The 21,346-nt window shown below is 39.2% G+C and overlaps 2 protein-coding genes across 4 annotated transcripts; one reads left to right on the top strand and one right to left on the bottom strand.

The window, feature by feature from the left end:
* Positions 1 to 411: 411 nt before the first annotated feature.
* LRRC57 (leucine rich repeat containing 57) lies at positions 412 to 4,546 on the bottom strand. 3 transcript variants are annotated; one of them, XM_014857298.3, is made up of 6 exons: positions 4,409 to 4,546; positions 4,078 to 4,183; positions 3,849 to 3,987; positions 3,007 to 3,275; positions 1,795 to 1,980; positions 412 to 1,363 (listed from the first exon to the last, which is right to left on the bottom strand). In XM_014857298.3, exons 2-6 carry the CDS (start codon positions 4,159 to 4,161, stop codon positions 1,322 to 1,324), a joined length of 720 nt encoding a protein of 239 aa, XP_014712784.1. In that variant the 5' UTR covers positions 4,162 to 4,183; positions 4,409 to 4,546; the 3' UTR covers positions 412 to 1,321. The 3 variants fall into 3 exon arrangements, with proteins under 3 accessions (XP_014712784.1, XP_070359048.1, XP_070359054.1); XM_070502947.1 differs by having other exon boundaries at positions 4,416 to 4,531; XM_070502953.1 differs by lacking the exon at positions 4,409 to 4,546 and adding an exon at positions 4,326 to 4,401.
* On the top strand, positions 4,539 to 19,887 carry HAUS2 (HAUS augmin like complex subunit 2). Its single transcript, XM_014857304.3, has 6 exons — positions 4,539 to 4,670; positions 9,735 to 9,827; positions 10,191 to 10,260; positions 14,947 to 15,079; positions 16,428 to 16,536; positions 18,702 to 19,887. The coding sequence occupies exons 1-6, from the start codon at positions 4,578 to 4,580 to the stop codon at positions 18,840 to 18,842; spliced, it is 639 nt and encodes a 212-aa protein (XP_014712790.1). The 5' UTR covers positions 4,539 to 4,577; the 3' UTR covers positions 18,843 to 19,887.
* Positions 19,888 to 21,346: the final 1,459 nt, after the last annotated feature.

The following is a 21,346-nucleotide window of genomic DNA, read 5'->3' as shown; positions in this document are numbered from 1 at the left end:
CTATACCAGATTTAAGGTCAGAGAGATTTCCTCATATAGATTAAACACTAGGCTCTTGTGATCTCTTAAAGGTTAAACTAGGTTTTGTAAAATAAGAACTGTCAATACATGGTAAATAATAGCTCCTTGGCTAAGACGAAGCTTCAGAAAATGACAGAGTGGTAGCTTCTAAATGACGGAGTAACAATCTGAAATCATCTATGTTTGTACCTTCAGTTTCTCTTAGTAAGCAAGGTTCCAGTACCACAAAATGTTTATCAGTCACATGAATGCATTGCAGTACTCATGCAACCTGAAGAAGAATATGACACATTTCTTCCTAATCAGTTTACTTTCAAACAAAGGGCCCTTTATAGGTTAAAGTTCTCCTGTCTTCTTCCTTTAAAAGATTAACCTTTCTTTCAGCCAAAATTCATTAAAAATTCTTTATTTAGTATAGTCTCTCATTCAGAGAATAAACTTGATAAATACAGGTGGTTTTAAAATATTGTGGCAGTAGTTTTTTGATAGGTAATTTGATTAGTAGAGTTTATAAATACAAAAAGGGAAAAGGATTACCAGAAATAAGACATTATTTCTAACAAAGCTTCAGGAAAAATCTTGATTATTAAAACCCCTTGTATCTTACAAGTTTTGCATATACAGTTTTAGTTCAGAGCCCTCTACCAATAAGGCACCTGCAGTAGTAAAGAATTTGCTACTGCAGCCTTGGGGAACATCTTAGTGTTGTGTTGGTGCTTCTCTTGACAAAGTACACTTTTAATCAAGACAGTCACATATTTATGTACATCCTAAATTCCAAGTATAAACACTGCAGTTGAACTGATGGACTGGAATAAAATCCTAAATCCTTAAGTTAACCATAGCAGCCTCTCACAAATTATTTGAATTTCATAAAAATATGAAGTGTTTACACAGACGTGGAATGGCAACTGACTTTATGAAAGCTCACACATTGAAACTAGACATGAAATTTCAAGCTGTGGTGTGCAGCTATTCTATTATTACCAGGCAGCATCCCCTCACTGTATAAATAGCAACTAGCTACTGGTTTCTTAAAGCCAAATTAATGATAGTTTTGAATATCAGCATTGTCCATTGCCCTATCCATGACTCAAAATGGAGGACTCTTCCTGTCTGTTGATTCCTTTTAGCTTATTTGAGATGAGCCCTAGAAAGGAAAAAAGTAGAGTGAAATATAATCTGGAGTATCATCTCCTTAATGCATATATCCTTGACAAGAACAGGAGCCTTTGCTTCAGCCAGATTGCAACAGGCTCCAAGTCCGTGTCCTGTAAGGTTCCCATGCTCCTGGAGAACATCATGCAAACTTCTTCTTGGTGGCCGTGAACCTCTCCATGTACTAAAAGTCATGAAAGAAGAATATATATGAGGTATTTTGGCATGAACAAATATTAGCCTATTTGTTACTTAGCTTTTTATTTTTTTTCATTTAGGTTTTTATTGGATATGGTCCCTCATTTACTACAAAATCTACCTATTCTAAATGCAGATTTAAAGCACATAGTTTTGGAGTTTTAAAATTTTTTCTTTTATATTTTAATAGGAAACCTATCAAAAGACAAAGATGCTTTACAATACACTGACTAGAGAAAAAGTCATCTTGGCACAATTCTCTTGGCTGATTCTTAGAACCCACCTCCAAAATGAGGAATAAATCTTGTTGACAAACAGGATTATACATACATCCTATAGTTAACATTCATGTGGGTTACTTCACTGTTGTCTTCTCTGGAACAGTGACTAGAAGTGCAGAAGTACACTAACACATACCTTATCATAGCCTTCTAGTTCTCGAAGTTTCTTTATTTCAAAAAGGTTGCCTTCCACAGCAAGCAGACAGATCTGGGAATCACTGAGGATGCTCTGTGGAAGCATGCTGAGCTCAAGGCAGTTCTCTTCTAGGCGAAGAACTTTAAGGCGAGGACAGCAAGATATCTTTACTGAGATCTGAGATATCTATTGAACAAGAACAAAAAAGAATAACAGGAAAAAGTATAAGCACAATAATGGTTATTTTTTACTAAATTAAAACAAAAAACTTTTACTTGACTATTTGTCCTAGTTCTGCTTTCACCGCCTCCATTTTCTCACTACCTACTCATTCCAGAAGCCTCTGTGATCTAGCTTCTGTTACTACTCCTCCACTTTTTGGGGGAGAAAATTGCTTTTTGAAAGTCACCAGTGGCTTTTTTGGGAACAAAATTTTCTAATAATAATAGCACTGTTCATTATAGGAAATTTGAGGATCACACAATTTCAAAGAAAAAAGTTACCTGTAACCTGCCCCCATAAACATTTTGGTATATTTATTACTAATCTATGCGTACATAGATGCTGGCCACTTTACTGCCAAAGTCAAGGATTCATTGTCCTCATTCCCTGTTACATTTGACTGTACTAGTTATCCCTTCCTTGAAACTCCCTTTTGTATCTAAATACTAGGTTTTTCTTCCTATCTTTTGACTTATTCTTGATTTTTGGCTTCCTTTCTTGTTCCTATGGACATTTTTCAGGCAGCAGTTTCTAATACTTAATATTTCATGTTTTTCCTAAACTTTCTCCTAGAAAGCTCATCCATCCTTAAACCTATCACTGTAAGACCACAAAATCTACATTCATATCTATGAGTTTAAGCCTCTTTTCCACTTTCTCTCCCTGACATAGCTCCTTGCAAGATGATTAGAGGCATATTTGAGGAGGATCTGAAGAACTCTTCAAGATTTATGAGAGTAGTTTAACTTCTGAAATTACTTCACCCTGTTACCCACCCCACCCTCCAAAACACACCTACACAACAAACACACCCACTGTCTCAACTAACTCCATAGCACTTTGGGGTTTGAAATTAGTCTACTACATAGAACAAAGCTCTCCCCTAGCCTCTGATACCCAGCTCCATGATTACAGTTTAGAGAACAACAGGTTACTCAGGAGACCATAAACCCACATATATGCTGAAGAAAAAATCCTTAAGCTCTAGACCTGGTTCTGATTGAGGTTGAGTTCGATGACCTGCAGATCCCCCACTATGTCAGGTATGCATCGAATCTGGTTCTTGGAGAGATCCACCACATCCAGGTGCCGTAGGCTACAAAGTTGGGGTGGTAGTGCTTGTAGCTGGTTCCCAGAGAGGCTCAGAGTCTTGAGGGCAGACAGTTGCCCAAAGGTAGATGGCAGCTCTCTCAAGTGATTGTTGTTTAGGCTTAGCATCTCCAGTTTTTTCAGATTGCATAACTCATCAGGAAGAACAGCTGGCAAAGAAAAGAATTTTAAACCTGAATCTGATACAGCTGAAAAACTCCTTTGATGAAGTTTATAAAAACTATATGGCAGCCTGCTAGACCTCTTGTTAATATACACAGAATTCCCACGTTGTGCCATATTTAAGTACTGCATTTTTACTAACATAGTCTTCAGAAGGTGTGGGTGCCATCAAAATGCAGGAAAGGATTTTGTGTATAATGAGCACCTTTTGTAAAGGGGCCTCTAAACAATCCAACAGCAAGTTTGTGGGATTTGGAAGGCCCTCCCCTCCTCATTCCCGCCCCCCTTCCAAATTAGCAGCAAAATTAGCTCTGTTTACATAACATCCCAAAGATGGTGCCTTTCTTTTTAAGTCCAAATTAACCCCGTACCAATCATTATACCACCAAAGGAGGCTTATAGATATAATTACAAGAAAGCTTCAAGGACTCTGACATTCTCCCTGTGTCCTGAGCTCTCTGAACAGTTTCATAACAACAAAAAAAATCAGCTTGTAAAAGAAAACCACCCTTCTTAACAGCTGATCACTAGCAAAAGCTTCCTAGGCGCAAAAGCCATACCCAGTTTGTTGTTGTTCAAGGAGAGGCTCTTCAGCAGAGTGAACTTCCCTATTATCATAGGCGGTAGGCTCTCGATCTTGTTGTTGGACAAGTCGATGGTCCTGAGATTGCTCGTCAGCTTCTGCAACTCTGAGGGGAACTGGAGAAAGGAGTTCACAACGCGGAGAATCCTTCACCGATTATTTTCACCGCCCCCGCCGTCCCTCTCCCTGGTCCCTCCCAGTCTCACCTCGGTCAGCCCACGGTCCTTAAGCTGAAAGACACCCGTTTTCTGCGCGGTTTCCACATGAGCGCGGAGGGCACTGTTTCCCATCCTAGCGCCACGACTCAGGTTCCTGCGGGAAGGAAGCGCAGCTGTCACCGCTCGGTCCAGGCACCCGGCCACCCCGCTGGCCTCCTGGTCTCACACCCCAGCTGTCACTGGATCTCGGGGGCCAGCCCAAGAGTGGCAAGGAAGAAAGGGAAAAACAGTCCGACCGCCAGGCTCCACCGCTTTTGCAGCTGTTCCGAGGCCAGACGCCGCTAGGAGCCTACAGAGGATCAGGGAGCCCCAGACTTGCCTCCTACCCCTCTGCTCACAGCCGAAGACCCGGGACCCGCGCTGGCCCGTGATGCGCTCCGCGGGCTTCCGCCCGGGAGGTAACGCCCAGTGACGTCATCGAGCCGCGCGGCGCGTTTGCTTTGCGGTCCACTCACTTCGCGCGCGGTGGGGAGAGTTGGGTCCCAGCCATGGCTGCGGGGAACCCCTGGGACCCGGCCTCCGCGCCAAACGCTGCCGGGCTACTGCTGGACCATTTCGTGGCTTCAGGGATGGTCACTCAGGTGCGTGGGCGGCAATGGCATCATTAAGGGGATGCCACGGTGGCGACAGACTCTGGCTGTGAGGTGGCAATGCCGGCCGCAGGAGTTTGATGTGAGGGTGCTGGCTGGGGGCTGTGCTAGAGTAGAGGCTGATGGAGCCCCTTCCAGACAACAGCAGTGACCATTCTGCAGTGGGTTCTGCGAAAGCGGGGCTCTGAGTAGATGCTGTCTCGAGTAGAAGGCTTTTCAAGTATCTGCAGGCGAGTTATCCCAGGTCAGCTCGCGGGAGATAATAAAAACACAGTGTTCTCCAGCTTTTTTTCATCCAATGAAATCGCCTCTAGATTGTAATGGGTTGGGAAATAGGGTAGATAGTTAAAACATTCGTTCCCAGCCTTCGTTTGTGTGAGGTATTGAAGCATATTTGTGGCGAGAGGCGCAGGGTACAGGAGAGCGCCAGAGGAAGCACGCATGTGTAAAGGAAAAAAAAAGGTTTTGGCGAAAAAGACTCGAAAGACCTTGGAACGTGAGTGGAGGAAGGGACTAATCTTGAGAAGGAGAGAAGAGGGAGATTAGCCTAAGGGGTGGTAGTTTTAGGTTGGGCAAGAAAAGCGTGTTCGTAGCCAAAGGGAAGGAGCCAATAGAGGGAGAAATTGAAGATGTGAGAGAATGGAATACAAGTGGCAGAAGTGACAAGGGAATGGGGAAAGCGCGATTAAGGGAAAGAAATTCCGAGGTAAAGAGGAAGTTGAGGAAGTTCACTAAAACCCAGGAAAGTAGAAAGGTAAACTCATCTGCAGAGATTAGCAGTACGAACACGATGGCCGATTTGTGGAAAATAACTTTTTATACTTAGAAGAGTCGTTAGAGAATTCTGCCACCTTACATTATTTTTCAAGTGAAGAAACTAAGGCCTTAGAAGATGAAGAAGCTTACCCAAGGTCACTCAACTTAGTGAAATAGAATTAGATCCCAGGGCTCTCCTTTTTCTGACAGACTGTATCATCTCTAGGAGGAATTGTGATAGATGATACTCTGACACTATCTTGAAAGAGTGTAAATTTCTGTTAAAGAACTCTCCTAGATTACTTGAAGACCTAGTTACCAAATCTTAGGGATTTGGGGGAAAATGAGGGGTAGTAATGAATGCATTGGAAAGTAAGCAAAACATAACCACAGCAATCCTCAGTTTTCACCTTCCTCACTTCTCTCCTGTGTTTTCTTCCTCCCAAGTTGCCCAGTACTCACTTGTACTGTCCAGTTCTGTAACAAAGTAATTTGATAAGCCCATACTATAGGACATTTGGGACTTACTCCTCTAGAGAGTGTTGGTAGGAAATTTGGGACTTACTCCTCTAGAGAGTGTTGGTAGGAAATATGAACACCTAAACCAAAGGAGTAAATCTCTGGTGAGGGCATTTACGCATTGATGGGTGAGCTGTTTGGTGGGGTGGTGATTGTTTTCGGGAGGATCTTCCTAGTGTCCTTCAAGTAACACTAATTAGACAGTTACCTGTCTTGCCTTCAGGTAAAATCTGCCAATCCATAGCTTCTTAAGACTGTCTTACAGTATTACTGCAAAGCTAGTCTCAAAGAGGAAACTTAACAGATTTGTAGCAGGATTTTACTTTAAGCGAACTATATATATGAAAACCTATTTTTATTAGAAGAATTTAGCGTTGATTCTTTCAAAAGGATGTATCATATGATCCTTTAAACAGTCCATCCCTTAACTGCACATCATCCCATGTGCATTAAAAATTAAGAATGATGCTCAAGGAGCCGGCCTCATGGCCAAGAGGTTAAGTTCGCATACTCCACTTTGGCGGCTCAGGGTTCCTCTGGTTCTGATCCTGGACGCGGACATGACACCACTTGTCAGGCGACGCTGAGGCTGCATCCCACATGCCACAACTGGAAGGACCCATAACTAAAATATACAACTGTGTACTGGGGGGATTTGTACTATTTTCTATTAAAATAGTACTATGTACTATTTTCTAATATATATATAATTACGTGTATATATATACATAGTGTATACATACACACATATATGTATAAAATCTATTTTCTCAATCTGTGCCCTGCCCTCCTCTGCACCCCATCCCATATTTTAGAGCCTCTGCTCTTAATTTCTCTGCTATACTGCCTCCCTTTTACTGTCCCTCAGGTAGAATTCAGTATGAAGAAGAAAGGACAGAAAAAAGAAAGGATGCCCACAGATACAAGTTTACACAAATATATATTAAGCACACGATGTTATTAGGATTTTTATATTAAGCACAAAGATCCTGGATTTTAGCTTCTTTTGGCTAGCAAAAGAGTAAACAGAACCTTTTCTCAGGATCCTTTCATTTTTAGGGTCCCTTTGCCCCAGTGACATGTAAAATATATAATGGCAATAGTCAACGGTAAAGACTTTTCTGTATTCCCCAATCCTTGCTTTTTTTTTTCTTTTTAAAGGTTTAGGGCTCAGTCACAATCCACAAATAGAATTTCTATTTACTAGAAGAATTTGGCTGCTCTTTTTTCCTCTCTCCTTTTTGGCTCGCTCTTTCTTGAACATTCTTATTTTCCCTCGGGTTTCTCTTGCATGTGCTTGGCTAAGCTCCATTACTCTGTTGTTGAACCCAAAGGTTTACTAGTTTGCAAATATGTAGCTAAGATTAGTGTACACACATGGAGGGATGGGGAGATAGCAGAGAGTGAGTAGGTTACAATGAGAAGTGGGAAATGTTTTACTTTCATTCACCTTCTAAGAGAGAGCAGAAGGAAAAGTAAAAGAGTCAGGCTGATATGATGGAAATACAGTGGATTAGATGTCTTCTCATTTCAGCCCTGATACACATTGGCAGTGGGAAGTTGAACTAATACTTAACCTGCCCAATGCTCAATTTTGCCTTCGGTAAAATATCTTGTGTTATCTGTCTCACAAGATGGCATAACTATCTGTCCAGTCACCTGAAGCAGGATCCTTTGGAGTCAGTATTGACTTGACTTTTTATCTCACTGGCTCTATCAACTAGGACTTATCGATTCCGTCTTCCCAGAGACTCATATCTCTGCCTTCCTTTCTTTTTTTTTTTTGTTAAAGATTTTATTTTTCCTTTTTCTCCCCAAAACCCCCTGGTACATAGTTTGTATATTTTTAGTTGTGAGTCCTTCTAGTTGTGGCATGTGGGATGCCGCCTCAGCGTTGCCTGGTGAGCGGTGCCGTGTAGGTGCCCAGGATTCAAACCAGTGAAACCCTGGGCTGCGGCAGGGGCGGATCACGTGAACTTAACCACCCCATCACGGTGCCGGCCCCTTCCTTTCCTTTTTAATTGCTACTGACCTAGACCACATTCTCAAGTTCTCACTTAGTTTTATGTTATTGTCTAATTACCAGAGTGTGTGTGTGTGTGTGTGTGTGTTTTATGGTGGTAAAATACACATAACATAAAGTTTATCATTTTAATCATTTTAAAGTGTACAATTGAGTGGCATGAAGTACAGTCACAATGTTGTGAAACTGTTTTCAAACTTTTGTTTTTTTTATCATCCCCAATGGAAACCCCATATTCATTAAGCAGTTATTCCTTCCTCCCCCCTGCCCCATTAGCTGCATTTAGTTCATGGGTTATAGTTTCCCAATCCCTGGCCTATATGATCTTTAAAATTCTTTCCTGTGTTAGCATTCTAGAAAAGAAGAAGAGGATGCAGAAAATTATGGATGAAGCCAAGATAATATTCTGAGTTTTATTTTCCATACTACCCCCATTTAAATTTCTAAAATATGTATTATATATGATCATGTTGCCTCTTCACTAGAAAATTTTCAGTTGCTCTCGTTTGTGCATTATGATTGCTTGTCATAGCTGTTAAGGTCTTCTTCAATTAGGTAGGAAACCACATTTCCAGATTCATTTTTCCCTTCTTCTGACCTATGTGTTAGCACTAACTTACAGTTTTTGAGCATTTATAATGTTTAGTTCTTTGTATCTAAAACATCTTTTCCTTACCATCCATCATGAGCTTGTTAGGGGCAGAGAGCTTGTTCCATTCATCCTTGAATCTTCCATTGCCTAACTCAATAAACGTTTGTAAAATTTCTTATCGTTAGGCAGCAAACTTTTGCTTTGAAGGGGCAGAAAGTAAGTATTTGAGGCTTTTCAGTGCATATGATTGCAACTAGTTTGTTGTAGAAAGCAGCCAGAGTTAATAAGTAAATGAGTAAGAGAAGTTGAGTTCCAATAAAACTTTGTTTCTGGACCCTGAAATTTGAATTTTATATAATTTTCATCTGCCACAAAGTACTATTTTTCTTTTTCTTTTTTCCCCCAACAATTTAAAAATAGGAAAACCATTCTTAGCTCACGGGCTGTACAAAAACAGGCACTGGGCTGCATTTAGTTCATGGGTTATAGTCTCCCAATCCCTGGTCTTTGTGATCTCTAAAGTTCTTTCCTGTGCTAACATTCTAGAAGAGAAGAGGATGCAGAAAATTATGGATGAAGCCAAGATAATATTCTTATTCTGAGATAACCTGCAATTTTTAGAAGAATAATTATGCCTGGACAAAACATTCCTTTATCTAACAGTGAGAATGTGAAAGGGGATAGTATGAATGACTTGTAGCCAAGAGAGGTCATTTAATGAATCAGATAAATGATTCCATGGGGTGGGCCGGGGGAGTGGGGGTAGGGGCGATGTTCGGTTTTAGACCCAGGAAGGCCAGAAAGACTAGGTTCTGGTCGTTTGTGTAGAGGTGATTCTCCAATAACCTCAGCCTTAAAATCCTCTGGTAAGCTACCGGTAATGCAAATCTATTGTGCATGGTACTTTAGGAAATAATACACAGTGATTAAGTCTTGTTCGTTTTTCTTATTTTTTAAATATTTTCGCAAAAGATCTGTGATAGTGGAACTTTTAAACTTTTAAACAGGAAATACACGTTGCTACTGTTCTACTCTGTACTTCATTTTTCAGGGGACTTGGTAGACATAATATATCCTCGTATTTTAGACCCATGAGCATACTGTTCCAATGCACACAGAAACTTTTTGTGACGTGATACTGCTTTCTCTGTTCATTTACCTATAGGAGATGTTAAATATATCTAAGAAATCAGCTTCTTGCTTTGTGAACTTCTCCAGACTACAGCAGATCACAAATATTCAAGCTGAAATCTACCAGGTAAGTTATGTGGACTTTTTACTTTCTACTTCTAGTACAGGGAAAAAAATCTTAATTGGTTCCAACAGCAATTTTCTTGCACTTAGAACAGTGTCTAGCACATGGCTGGATAGGTGTTTACTTGTACTGGTTAATAGTAGTAGTAATAGTAATAGTAGTAGTTAGTAGTGTAGCAGTAGCAGCAACAGGGCTTGAACACCAAATGAAAAGCCTTACTAAATCCCCTCAGCTCTCATAACAAATCATCTTCCCACTCCCCTTAAATATTCCTGGGCTAAAGACTATCCAGTTTTATCAAAGTTTAAGCCTTTGCTTCAGGCTACTTTCTGAGTGAGCTAAATGTTGTTTTTGTTCCTAATGTAGACAAACCTGGAAATTGAACTCCTAAGACTAGAAAAAGATACAGCAGATGTTGTTCATCCTTCCTTTTTGGGTAAGTGGTTTGCTTAAATGGGTAATCATTGGAATTTCAACTTTTTCTTAGTTCTGAAATAAGCACCAAGCAGTAAAATTATGATATACCATAATTTTTCCAGCAATTTCCCCAAAGCTAACAAAGTCGTCTATTTCTGTGCTCAAATAGAAGTCCTGTTGGCTTGACTAGTGAAAAGAGCATAAAAAGTGACCAAGGTAGGAGCTCTTCAAAGTCAGGAGAGCTTGAAAGACGAAGAAAGGTTGAGGAACTCTCCAGATTAGAAGAGACTAAAGGAAGATGACAGCTGAAGCACAGTGTGCTCATGGATTGAATACTTGATTAGAAAATTTTTTTTCCTATAAAGGACATTATTGGGATACTTGGTGATGTTTAAATATGGGCTGGATTAAATATTGATAATATTGTACCAATGTTAAATTTTCTAAATTTGATACTTGTAGTTATATAAGACAATGTTTCCATTCTTGGGAAATACATGCTGAAGTTTTAGGGGTTAAAAGGTAATGATAGGAGCCAGCCCAGTGGTGCAGCAGTTAAGTTCCCACGTTCCGCTTTGGTGGCCCAGGGTTCGCCAGTTTGGATCCCAGGTGCGGACCTATGCACCACTTGTCAAGCCATGCTATGTCAGGTGTCCCACATATAAAGGAGAGAAAGATGGGCACGGATGTTGGCTCAGGGCCAGTCTTCCTCAGCAAAAAGAGGAGGATTGGCGGCAGATGTTAGCTCAGGGCTAATTTCCACCCCCCCAAAAAAAGTCATAATAGGGGCCAGCCCAGTGGCACAGCGGTTAAGTTCGCACGTTCTGCTTCTCTGCAGCCCAGGGTTCGCCGGTTCGGATCCTGAGTGCGGACATGGCACTGCTTGGCATGCCATGCTGTGGTAGGCATCCCACATGTAAAGTAGAGGAAGATGGGCACGGATGTTAGCCCAGGGCCAGGCTTCCTCAGCAAAAAAAGGAGGACTGGCAGTAGTTAGCTCAGGACTAATCTTCCTCAAAAAGAGCCAGCCCTGATGACATAGTGGTTAAAGTTTGGCACACTTCGCTTCAGTGCCCTAGGTTCAGTTTCTGGGAGTGGGACCACACCACTCATCTGTCAGTAGCCATGCTATGGCCGTGGCTCACATAGAACTAGAAGGACTTAAAATTAGAATATACAACTACTGGGGCTTTGGGGAGGAAAATAAAGGTCATGATATCTGCAACTTACTCTCAAATGGGTCAGCAAAAATATATGTATGGGTATGTAGAGAAAGAGGGAAAAAAAGAAAATGTAGCCAAATGTGAACAGTGGCTGAGTCTAGGTGAAATGTATATGGGAGTTCAATGAACTATTCTTGATGCTTTTCTGTAAGTTTGAAAGTTTTTTTTAAATAAAAATTTTAAGAGAATCTGAATAGACCAATCACAAGTAAAGAGATTGAAACAGTAATCAAAAGCATCCCAAAGAATGAAAGCCCAGGACCAGATGGCTTCCCTGGGGAATTCTACCAAACTTTCAGAGAGGATTTCATTCCTATCCTTCTCAAGCTATTCCAAAAAATTAGGGAAGATGAAACACTTCCTAACACATTCTACAAGGCCAACATCACTCTGATACCAAAGCCTGACAAGGACAACACAAAAAAGGAAACTACAGGCCAATATCGCTGATGAACATAAATGCGAAAATCCTCACCAAAATATTGGCAACTCGAATACAACAATACATCAAAAAGATCATGTATCACGATCAAGTGGGATTTATACCGGGGACACAGGGATGGTCCAACATCCGCAAATCAATCAATGTGATACACTACATTAACAAAATGAGAAACAAAAACCATGTGATCATCTCAATAGATACAGAGAAAGCATTCGACAAGATCCAACATCCATTTATGATAAAAACTCTCAATAAAATGGGTATAGAAGGAAAGTACCTCAACATAATAAAGGCCATATATGACAAACCCACAGCCAACATCATACTCAAGGGGAAAAAACTGAATGCCATCCCTCTGAGAACAGGAACAAGACAAGGATACCTACTAGCATCACTCTTACTCAACATAGTACTGGAGGTTTTGGCCAGAGCAATTTGGCAAGAGAAAAGAATAAAAGGAATCCAAATAGGGAGTGAAGAAGTGAAACTCACACTGTTTGCAGACAACATGACCTTATGTATAGAAAACCCTAAAGAATCCACTGGAAAACTAATAAAAATAATTAACAACTACAGTAAAGTTGCAGGGTACAAAATCAACTTACAAAAATCAGTTGCAGGGCCGGCCCGGTGACACAGCAGTTAAGTTCTCACGTTCTACTTGGATCCCGGGTGCAGACATGGCACAGCTTGGCAACCCATGCTGTGTAGGTGTCCCACATATAAAGCAGAGGAAGATGGGCACGGATGTTAGCTCAGGGCCAATCTTCCTTAGCAAAAAGAGGAGGATTGGTGGCAGATGTTAGGGCTAATCTTCCTCAAAAAAAATCAGTTGCACTTCTCTAATAACCAACTTAGAGAAGGAGAACTCAAGAATACAATTCTATTTACAATCGCAACAAAAAGAATAAAGTACCTAGGAATAAATTTAACTAATGAGTTGAAGGACTTATACAATGAAAACTATTAGACATTATTGAAAGAAATAGATAATGACATAAAGAGACGGAAAGTAATTCCATGCACATGGATTGGAAGAACAAACATAGTTAAAATGTCCATACCACCCAAAGCAATCTACAGATTCAGTGCAATCCCTATCAGAATCCCAATGACATTCTTCATGGAAATAGAACAAAGAATCCTGAAATTCATATGGGGTAACCAAAGACCCCAAATTGCTAAAGCAATCCTGAGAAAAAAGAACAAAGCTGGAGGCATCACAATCCCTGACTTCAAAATGTACTACAAAGCCATAGTGATGAAAACAGCATGGTACTGGTACAAAAACAGACACACAGATCAATGGAACAGAACTGAAAGCCCAGAAATAAAACTGCACATATACGGACAGCTAATCTTTGATAAAGGTGCTAAGAACATACAATGGAGAAGAGACAGTCTCTTCATAAATCGTGTTGGGAAAACTGGACAGCCACATGCAAAAGAATGAAAGTAGACCATTAGCTCATGCCATACACAAAAATAAACTCAAAATGGATCAAAGACTTGAAATGAGTCCTGAAATTATAAAACTCCTGGAAGATAATATAGTAGTACACTCTTTGACATCGATCTTAAAAGGATCTTTCAAATACCATGTCTTCTCAGACAAGGGAAACAAAAGAAAAAATAAAAAGTGGGACTTCATCAGACTAAAGAGCTTCTCAGGGCAAAAGAAACTAGGATCAAAATAAAACGATAACTCACCAATTGGGAGAAAATACTTGCAAATCATATCTGATAAGGGGTTAAACTCCATAATGTATAAGGAGCTCACACAACTGAACAACAAAAAAACAAACAGCCCAATCAAAAAATGGGCAGAGGATATGAACGGACATTTTTCCAAAGAAGATATACAGATGGCCAATAAACACATGAAAAGATGTTCAACATCACTAATCATCAGGGAAATGCAAATCAAAACTACACTAAGATATCACCGTACACCTGTTAAAATGGCTGTAATCACTAAGACTGAAAATAACAAATGTTGGAAAGGGTGTGGAGAGAAGGGAACCTTCATACACTGCTGGTGGGAATGTGAACTGGTGCAGCCACTATGGAAAACAGTATGGAGATTCCTCAAAAAACTAAAAATAGAACTACCGTATGACCCAGCTCTCCCACTACTGGGTATCTACCCAAACAACTTGAAATCAACAATCCAAAGTAACATATGTACCCCTATGTTCATTGCAGCACTGTTCACAATAGCCAAGACATGGAAACAATCCAAGCGCCCATCAACTGATGAATAGATAAAGAAGATGTGGTATGTATATGTACAATGGAATACTACTCAGCCGTAAAAAGGCAAAAATCATCCCATTTGCAACAACATGGATGGACCTGGAGGGAATTATGCTAAGCAAAACAAGCCAGTCTGAGAAAGACAAACACCAGATGATTTCACTCATATGTGGAATATAAACAACACAAGGACAAAACATTTCAGTGGTTACCAGGGGAAGCAGGGTAGGGGGTGGACACAGGGGCTGAAGGGGAGCACCTATGTGGTGACAGACAAGAAATAATGTACAACTGAAATTTCACAATGATATAAACTATTATAAACTCAAATTTAAAAAATCAAAAATAAATAAATAAAAATGTTAATGAGGCAATTGGCAGCCATTAAGTGAATTCTGGGGAAAATATTGAAATAATCAGAAATAGCTTATAAGGCAAATGTTTGTTTTTAAATATTCATATGGAATGTTGGAGGCAGAGATGGAAAAAGAGCCTTCATGTGAAGAATATGACTCTGGCTGTAAAAACTGAACTAGGAGTAGAGTTGAAAAACACTGAATTTAGCACTGGATTTGGTTGTCAGTAGGAAAAGTAAGAAAATGGTTGAAAATGAAATTGGTATTGGTATTAAAGGTAGCAGAGGGGAGATATTTAGGAGGGAAATGGTGGGATTAATTTTTGACATTGGTAGTGTCAAACCAAAGCAAAGAATAAATGATTAGTGATTTCAAAACTTACTTGTGCTCTTGCTAACTGTAATTACTGTTTCTGGTTTGTGTAGCTCAGAAGTGTCATACTCTGCAAAGCATGAATAATCATTTGGAAGCGGTGCTAAAAGAGAAGAGGTCCCTCAGGCAGAGACTGTTGAAACCCATGTGCCAGGAAAACTTGCCTATTGAAGCTGTTTATCACAGGTTAAACTAAAAAGTAGACATTAACAGTTATACATGTTTTCTGAGGGTAGTTTTTGTTTAGACTAGTAGTTATTTCATACCATAATTCATTAAACAATATATTAGTGATTATATCTGTTAATGTTATTATTAATGCTGATACATTAAACCATAAAGAAAATCCTTTGCTTTTAAAATATCACAGCTATGGTGAAGAGAAAGGCATTCCTTTTGCCTGTTGTGTTTTGGGAATTATAAATAATGACTTTAAGGAAAGAAATTAGGTTCATAACATATAGTAAGGTGGGTAAAAATCATTTTTATTATGTATAGACTTTTCTGTGAAGTAAATTTATTGTTGTGTTAATATTGCCTATATTGCCTATAAATTCTAATATTGCCTATAAAAATTCTGTTGGGGGTGTTTAAGCTGGGATAGATGAAAATAGTGTCAACTGAAGGAGAGAAAAACTGAGTTCTGGTCTCATCTCTGCTTTTTGTATGCCTCAAAGCTTTGGGCAAATGATTTAAGTTTTTGCCTCAGTTTCCCAATCCGTAGACTGGGGATCCTTTCTATTGCTCTCTTCCTCATCCGAGTATTGGCAAGTATCAGATTGAAGATGTCGGTAGTTGTTAATAATAAATAATAATAAAATAAAGAAGCAGGCATCTGGGCATCTGATTGCTAAGTTTCTCCATCAGTGCCTCACTAGCTGACCCTGAGCAAATCAATATCTTCTCTTTCTTTCTTTCTTTTTAGTTATTTTATTGAGGTCATAATTGTTTATAACATTGTACCCTCTCTTAAGTGTCAGATTTTTTTATCTTGTAGTAATATAATAGATATACAAATCTCATTCTGTGGATATATTCAGTATCTATTCGGTACAGTAAAGTACCATTAATGTATATATTATACATTATATATATCGGAAAAACTGAGTAATGATTTTAAAGCATTTTGCAAATACAAAGATTCAAAGTAGCTTTATGTGTAGGCTGTTTCAATGAAGTACATTTACCCTTATTGTCTTCACTCTTCACTGAGAATGAATAGATCGAAATGGAATGAGGTTCCATCTAGGGAAATTCCTTTACTAATATGAGAAAATTATTAACATTTAAGTTAGTCTAACATTAGGTTGGGTTCCAGATATAATTAGTGTTGTCTCTTTTTTTCTGTTTGGACGACAAGTTAATTCCTGCTTAAATTGAAAGAGAAGGACCTTTTTATCATTGATTTTTCCATGAATGCTTATTGGGTTGATTATAATTCTATCTCATATTAAAAGTCATAATTAAAGGGGAAAAAAAGAGAAGACAAAATAAACTAAAAAAACATAGTTGACTTTTTTTCTCCCTCTTTCAGACATATGGTACATTTGTTGGAGTTGGCAGTGACTTTCATTGAGGGATTAGAAAACCATCTTGAAACACTTAGAAATATCCCTCATGTAGATGCAAATCTAAAGGAAATGGTGAGTATTAACAATAGTATTTAAGTACCTCATCAGCTCCTCTCACATTACTTTTAGCTGTCTTTAGTTCTTTTATACTAGAGTCTCAAATGTTTGATCTCTAACTTTTTGATGGCTAAAATCATGAACGAATTATTTTTTAAAATCAAGATGCCTTTTTTATATTATTTTTCTTCAGAAGTCAGTTTACATTGTTTTATTCCAATATTTAATAAATACATGTTATCTTCATTGTGCAAGAGGTTATGCTATAGGTCTCGTAAAAGATAAACAGGTATGACCAATTCCTGCCCTCAAATTCTCAAGGTTTGGTGAGAGAGCTGTAAGATACTTTCTACTTTGTGGTATTATATTTGCAGGAGTACAGCAGAGCATTATAGAGAAGACATTGTGATTAAACACAGAAAAGGGAGGGATTGCTTCCACTTTAGGGAGATTGGACTAGGATGGGGGTAGGAATACGTAGATAAAATTTTTCGTAAGAGTAATGAGCTGAATCTTGAAGAATCAGTGAAATTTGGACATGTGTCAGACCCCTAAGGGACTGGTGACCTGCAAGTGGGTCCTCTTGCCCCAAGTCGCTAGCGTCAGTAGAATAAGACTGGGTTTGGAATAGCAGGGCAGAAACTTAATTCTTTGATCAAGGAGTGGAGAAGGGAGAGTTCGTGCCCTAACACACCTTCTCCCCAAAGACAGGGAAATGGGGAACTTTTAAAGGGCAAGGGGTCAGTGGTGTCCTCAGGGATGGGGAGTGGGGAAGGGGCGGAGATTTCCAGGAACAGTTGGTGCGCGCGCTATCCTCCGGACTCTCTTGCGCAGGGCACCAAATGTGCCTAGCAAGGTACACGGGGGCTAGATTTTTGTGTAGTAATGAAGCAGAGGCCACTTCAGGTCACCTCCAAGTCCCTCGGTGCAGGCGCTCCTCCCGTGATTGGGTTAGAGCTGGTTCAGAGCAGTTTGTGGTTGCAATTTCTCAGGTGGGAGCCCAGCTCAGCTGAAAAACATCTCAGAGAAAGGTGTTAGGTGTGAGCCAAAGCTAAGTTTTTCTGTTAGGAATATATCTTGGTGCTCCAGGGATATGTATGGGTGACAAGAATAGTTCAGCCAAAGCAGCAATGAGAGGAAAGATATGAAAATTAGAGAGCACAAGTAGTTTGGGGGAGTTGTGGTACTTTACTTTGGCTAACGCTTAAAGGTATTGAGAGAGAGATTAACTCAGGGTTAGTTTACGGAGTGCTTTTGAAAACCAGACTAAGAAGTTTAGACATTACCGTCTGAGTACTGGAGAACCACTGTGTGGTTCTCATTCTGTTTTGTTTTTTAGAGAAGGGCACAGAGGAGTGACTTGATCAGAACTATACCTTAATCATGGAGAAAATATTAGATAGAGTAGACTGAGCCTTGCCACTCAAAGTGTGAGCAGCATCAGCATCACCTGGAAGCTTGTTAGAAATGCAGAATTGCAGACTTCATTCGCCTTAAACCTTCAGAATCAGAATCTGTGTTTTGACCAGTTCTTCAGGTGATTCCTATGCACGTTAAAGTGTGATAACCTGTGGGTTAGAGGACTAGGCAGAAGAACCAAAGGCAGAGAGACTTGGAGAATAAATACTGTGATTCAGATAAGAGATTTGTGTAGATTTTTAGATTCTGGAGGTCAGATTTCTAGAATGTTGCTACTGTTTGGACAAGAGACACATCCAAGGTAATGAAGTTTCTAGCCTTGGTGACTTGAGGGTGAGTAGGAGCGAGAGATTAAAGAAGCTAAGAAGTTTGGTTTTTTACATGTCTTGCACAGATAGTAAATGTTCAGTCATTGTCGAACTTCAGTTAAATCGAGTTTGAGATACTGAATGTACATCCAGATAGGGATTTCCAGCAGACTGAAATGTGAGACTGAATTTTAGGATGGAGATTAGATTTAACAACATAGATTGAGAGTCTTCTGCATTGAGGTGATAACTGAAGACAAAGAAGAGAATTTACATGAAAAAGGCATGTACTATAAGAAGTAGGAGAACACAATTTTAAGGAGCCTTTGTCTTAAGGGACTGGAAAAGATCAGGTGTTAACTTTTAGTATCATAACCATTTGTGATATAATAATGATGTATTAATGACAGATGTAATTTCTTTCCTATTTTCCCCTTCTCTCAAATGTTACAGAGCAAGGCTTTAGCAAAGATGGATATTTTGGTGACTGAGACAGAAGAACTGGCTGAGAATATACTCATGTGGCGAGAACACCAAAAGGAAGTTTCCTCTTGTATCCCCGAAATATTAGCTGAAGAAAATTATCTTTGTTAACATGATGTTATGATACCTCCTTTACCTTTTACTTCTAAAATTCAGTTATAAACTGTTAATGCCAAGTGATTATCAGCTGTTTATTTTTGCTTAATTATATGTAGTCACGCGAAGTCCATTTCCATCCAATCGTAACTTGAGTGTTTATAGGCTTTGTTGCCAGCAGTACTGAAAGAGCCCTCTTTATATTAAAGCACTAAGATTCCAAGTTCATTAAGACCAAACTGAATTTTCCTTTGTTTTTCATATATTTTCATTCCACTTTTCAATAAAACTCATGAAGATCAACTATAACTATGACAATTTATCAACATGAATGCATTAACTATATCTCAGGCAGCAGATTCTATTGTCTTTTTATGAAAAATGCTTGTTTATAAATTAGAAGAGTCTTCTTGAATCTGAAAGTGTATTGATTATTCCTGTGGAATTGTTACTAAGTGTGCAGAAAAGAGGGACATAGCAGGCCTGACTTATCTCTTGAAAGACCTGCATGGAGGGTTGGTCCTTGGCTGGCATCTGGAAACTTAGATTTCAGGAGGGTTCCCTCCTCTCTCACTGATAAGAGTTGCTTGCTGTGACTGAGGTGTTTGTACAGTATGGTTTGTGCTGAACACCTGCTTTCCTTCTGGGAGTCTAGATTTTTGGTACATGTTAGGCAGAAGGTACCTATGTGTCTATCCCACAATAACAACTCTGGGCACTGCATCTCTAATAAGCTTTTCTAGTAGACAATGTTTCACACATATCACAACTCAGTTACTGGAGGAATTAAGCACATCCTGTGTGACTCACCAGCAGAGGACTCTGGAAGCTTGTGCCTGGTTTCCCCTTGACTTTGCCCTATGCAGCTTTTCCTTTTCCTGTTTTGCTTTGTATGCTTTTGCTGTAATAAATCATAGCCATAAGTACAATATATGCTGAGTCCTGTGAACCCTCCAAGCAAATCATTAGACCTGGCAGAGGGGTTGTCTTAGGGACCCTGACATACTAAGCAATTCCTGAAGGTATTTACTGGCAGCCTTAGGAGTAGGCAAAGAAGAAAGATAGAGTATAGGAAAGAAAAAGGTACATTTTGGTCAAACTTTAGAGGGCTACCTTACAAACTGCTCGCATATTTTCCCTATCTGAGATCATTATGCATATAAAAGGGAGTGGTATACTAACACTTACTAACACTAAGCATCAGAATGTATTCATTTGTATCAGTACTATAACTACACTTGGCTTATTTTCAGACTTGAGGTTCTCTTGCTTTAAAATGTGTGCATCAGTATTTTTATATTGTTGCATTCTCTGTATCACTGGGGTTCTCTGACCCTTGTATTCATTAACTCTTAACATGAAGACTTCAACACACTGGATGAATAAAGTAGTTGTTCATAAGGAAGCAGGATCATTATCAAAAAATAGCCTGCTAAAACAACCTATGGTTTGAAGCCTACTTTGCTGACTTTCGCAAATGGGATACTGGAGAGTAGTCGTGATACCCTGAACATTGCCTGACATTGCCTTGGCACTGTCAGTTGTATTTCATCAGAAATCTGTTCAAGCCGCACTTTGGTTTCAAACATCTTACTATGCTTTTTCTTTTTTTTCTTTCTTTTTTTTTTTTTTTTTTGTGAGGAACATTGGCCCTGAGCTAACATCTGTTCCCAATCTTCCTCTTTTTGCCTGAGGAAGATTGCTGCTGAGCTAACATTTGTGCCAGTCTTCCTCTATTTTATGTGGGAGGCCACCACAGCATGGCTTGACTTGCAGTGCCCAGGATCCAAACCTGTGAACCCCAGGCCACCAAAGTGGAGTACACAAACTTAACCACTACACCACCAGGCCATCCCCATTACTATGCTTTTTTTTCATGTGATTTCCTATGTTAGTTATATATATATCACAAATATATATATATATCAATGTCACAAATATTGATATGCCAAGTTATGCCTAATTGTTTTTCTTTTATTTTAGTTTTTTGTCTATTATATCTTTTCCAAATAAAAAACTAATTTCTAACTAAAATTTTGTGGCCCTTGTCTGAATTCTATGCGCTAGAAAGGAAAGAGTCTCTATTTAGCCTACACAGTTAAAATATAGGCATAAAGGCTATCTGACTACACAAGCTTGAGGTAGGTTGAGCATGAGGTCTACTTCAGAGAGAAAAGTTAATTTAGTGCTATGCTAAAGTCAATAATTGGTGATCAATTTTTTTTATTATAACTCAGCTTTTAAACATGAGGATACTAAAAACAAAAAAATTAACTCTGAAATGTCTTTCTACTTAAACTAGGAGGTGTGTGAGATTGGTGAATTCATTTCCAGCATAATAATGATGCCGCTTTGTGAAGACTATTCTGGAAGAATTGAGAAGCTTCCTGGTTTTTCTAGCATTTTTCTTATTTTATTCCTCTGATCTATGACTGTTAGACTGATCCCTCTTATTCTCTCAAACCTTCAGTAAAGTAGGGGAAAATAGTCTGAAGAATAGGAAAACAAAGGGTTTCTTG

The sequence above is a fragment of the Equus asinus genome, chromosome 2 (assembly GCF_041296235.1).
Source record: "Equus asinus isolate D_3611 breed Donkey chromosome 2, EquAss-T2T_v2, whole genome shotgun sequence".
NCBI classification, from domain to species: domain Eukaryota; kingdom Metazoa; phylum Chordata; class Mammalia; order Perissodactyla; family Equidae; genus Equus; species Equus asinus.
This window is presented reverse-complemented; position numbering and strand designations above follow the sequence as displayed.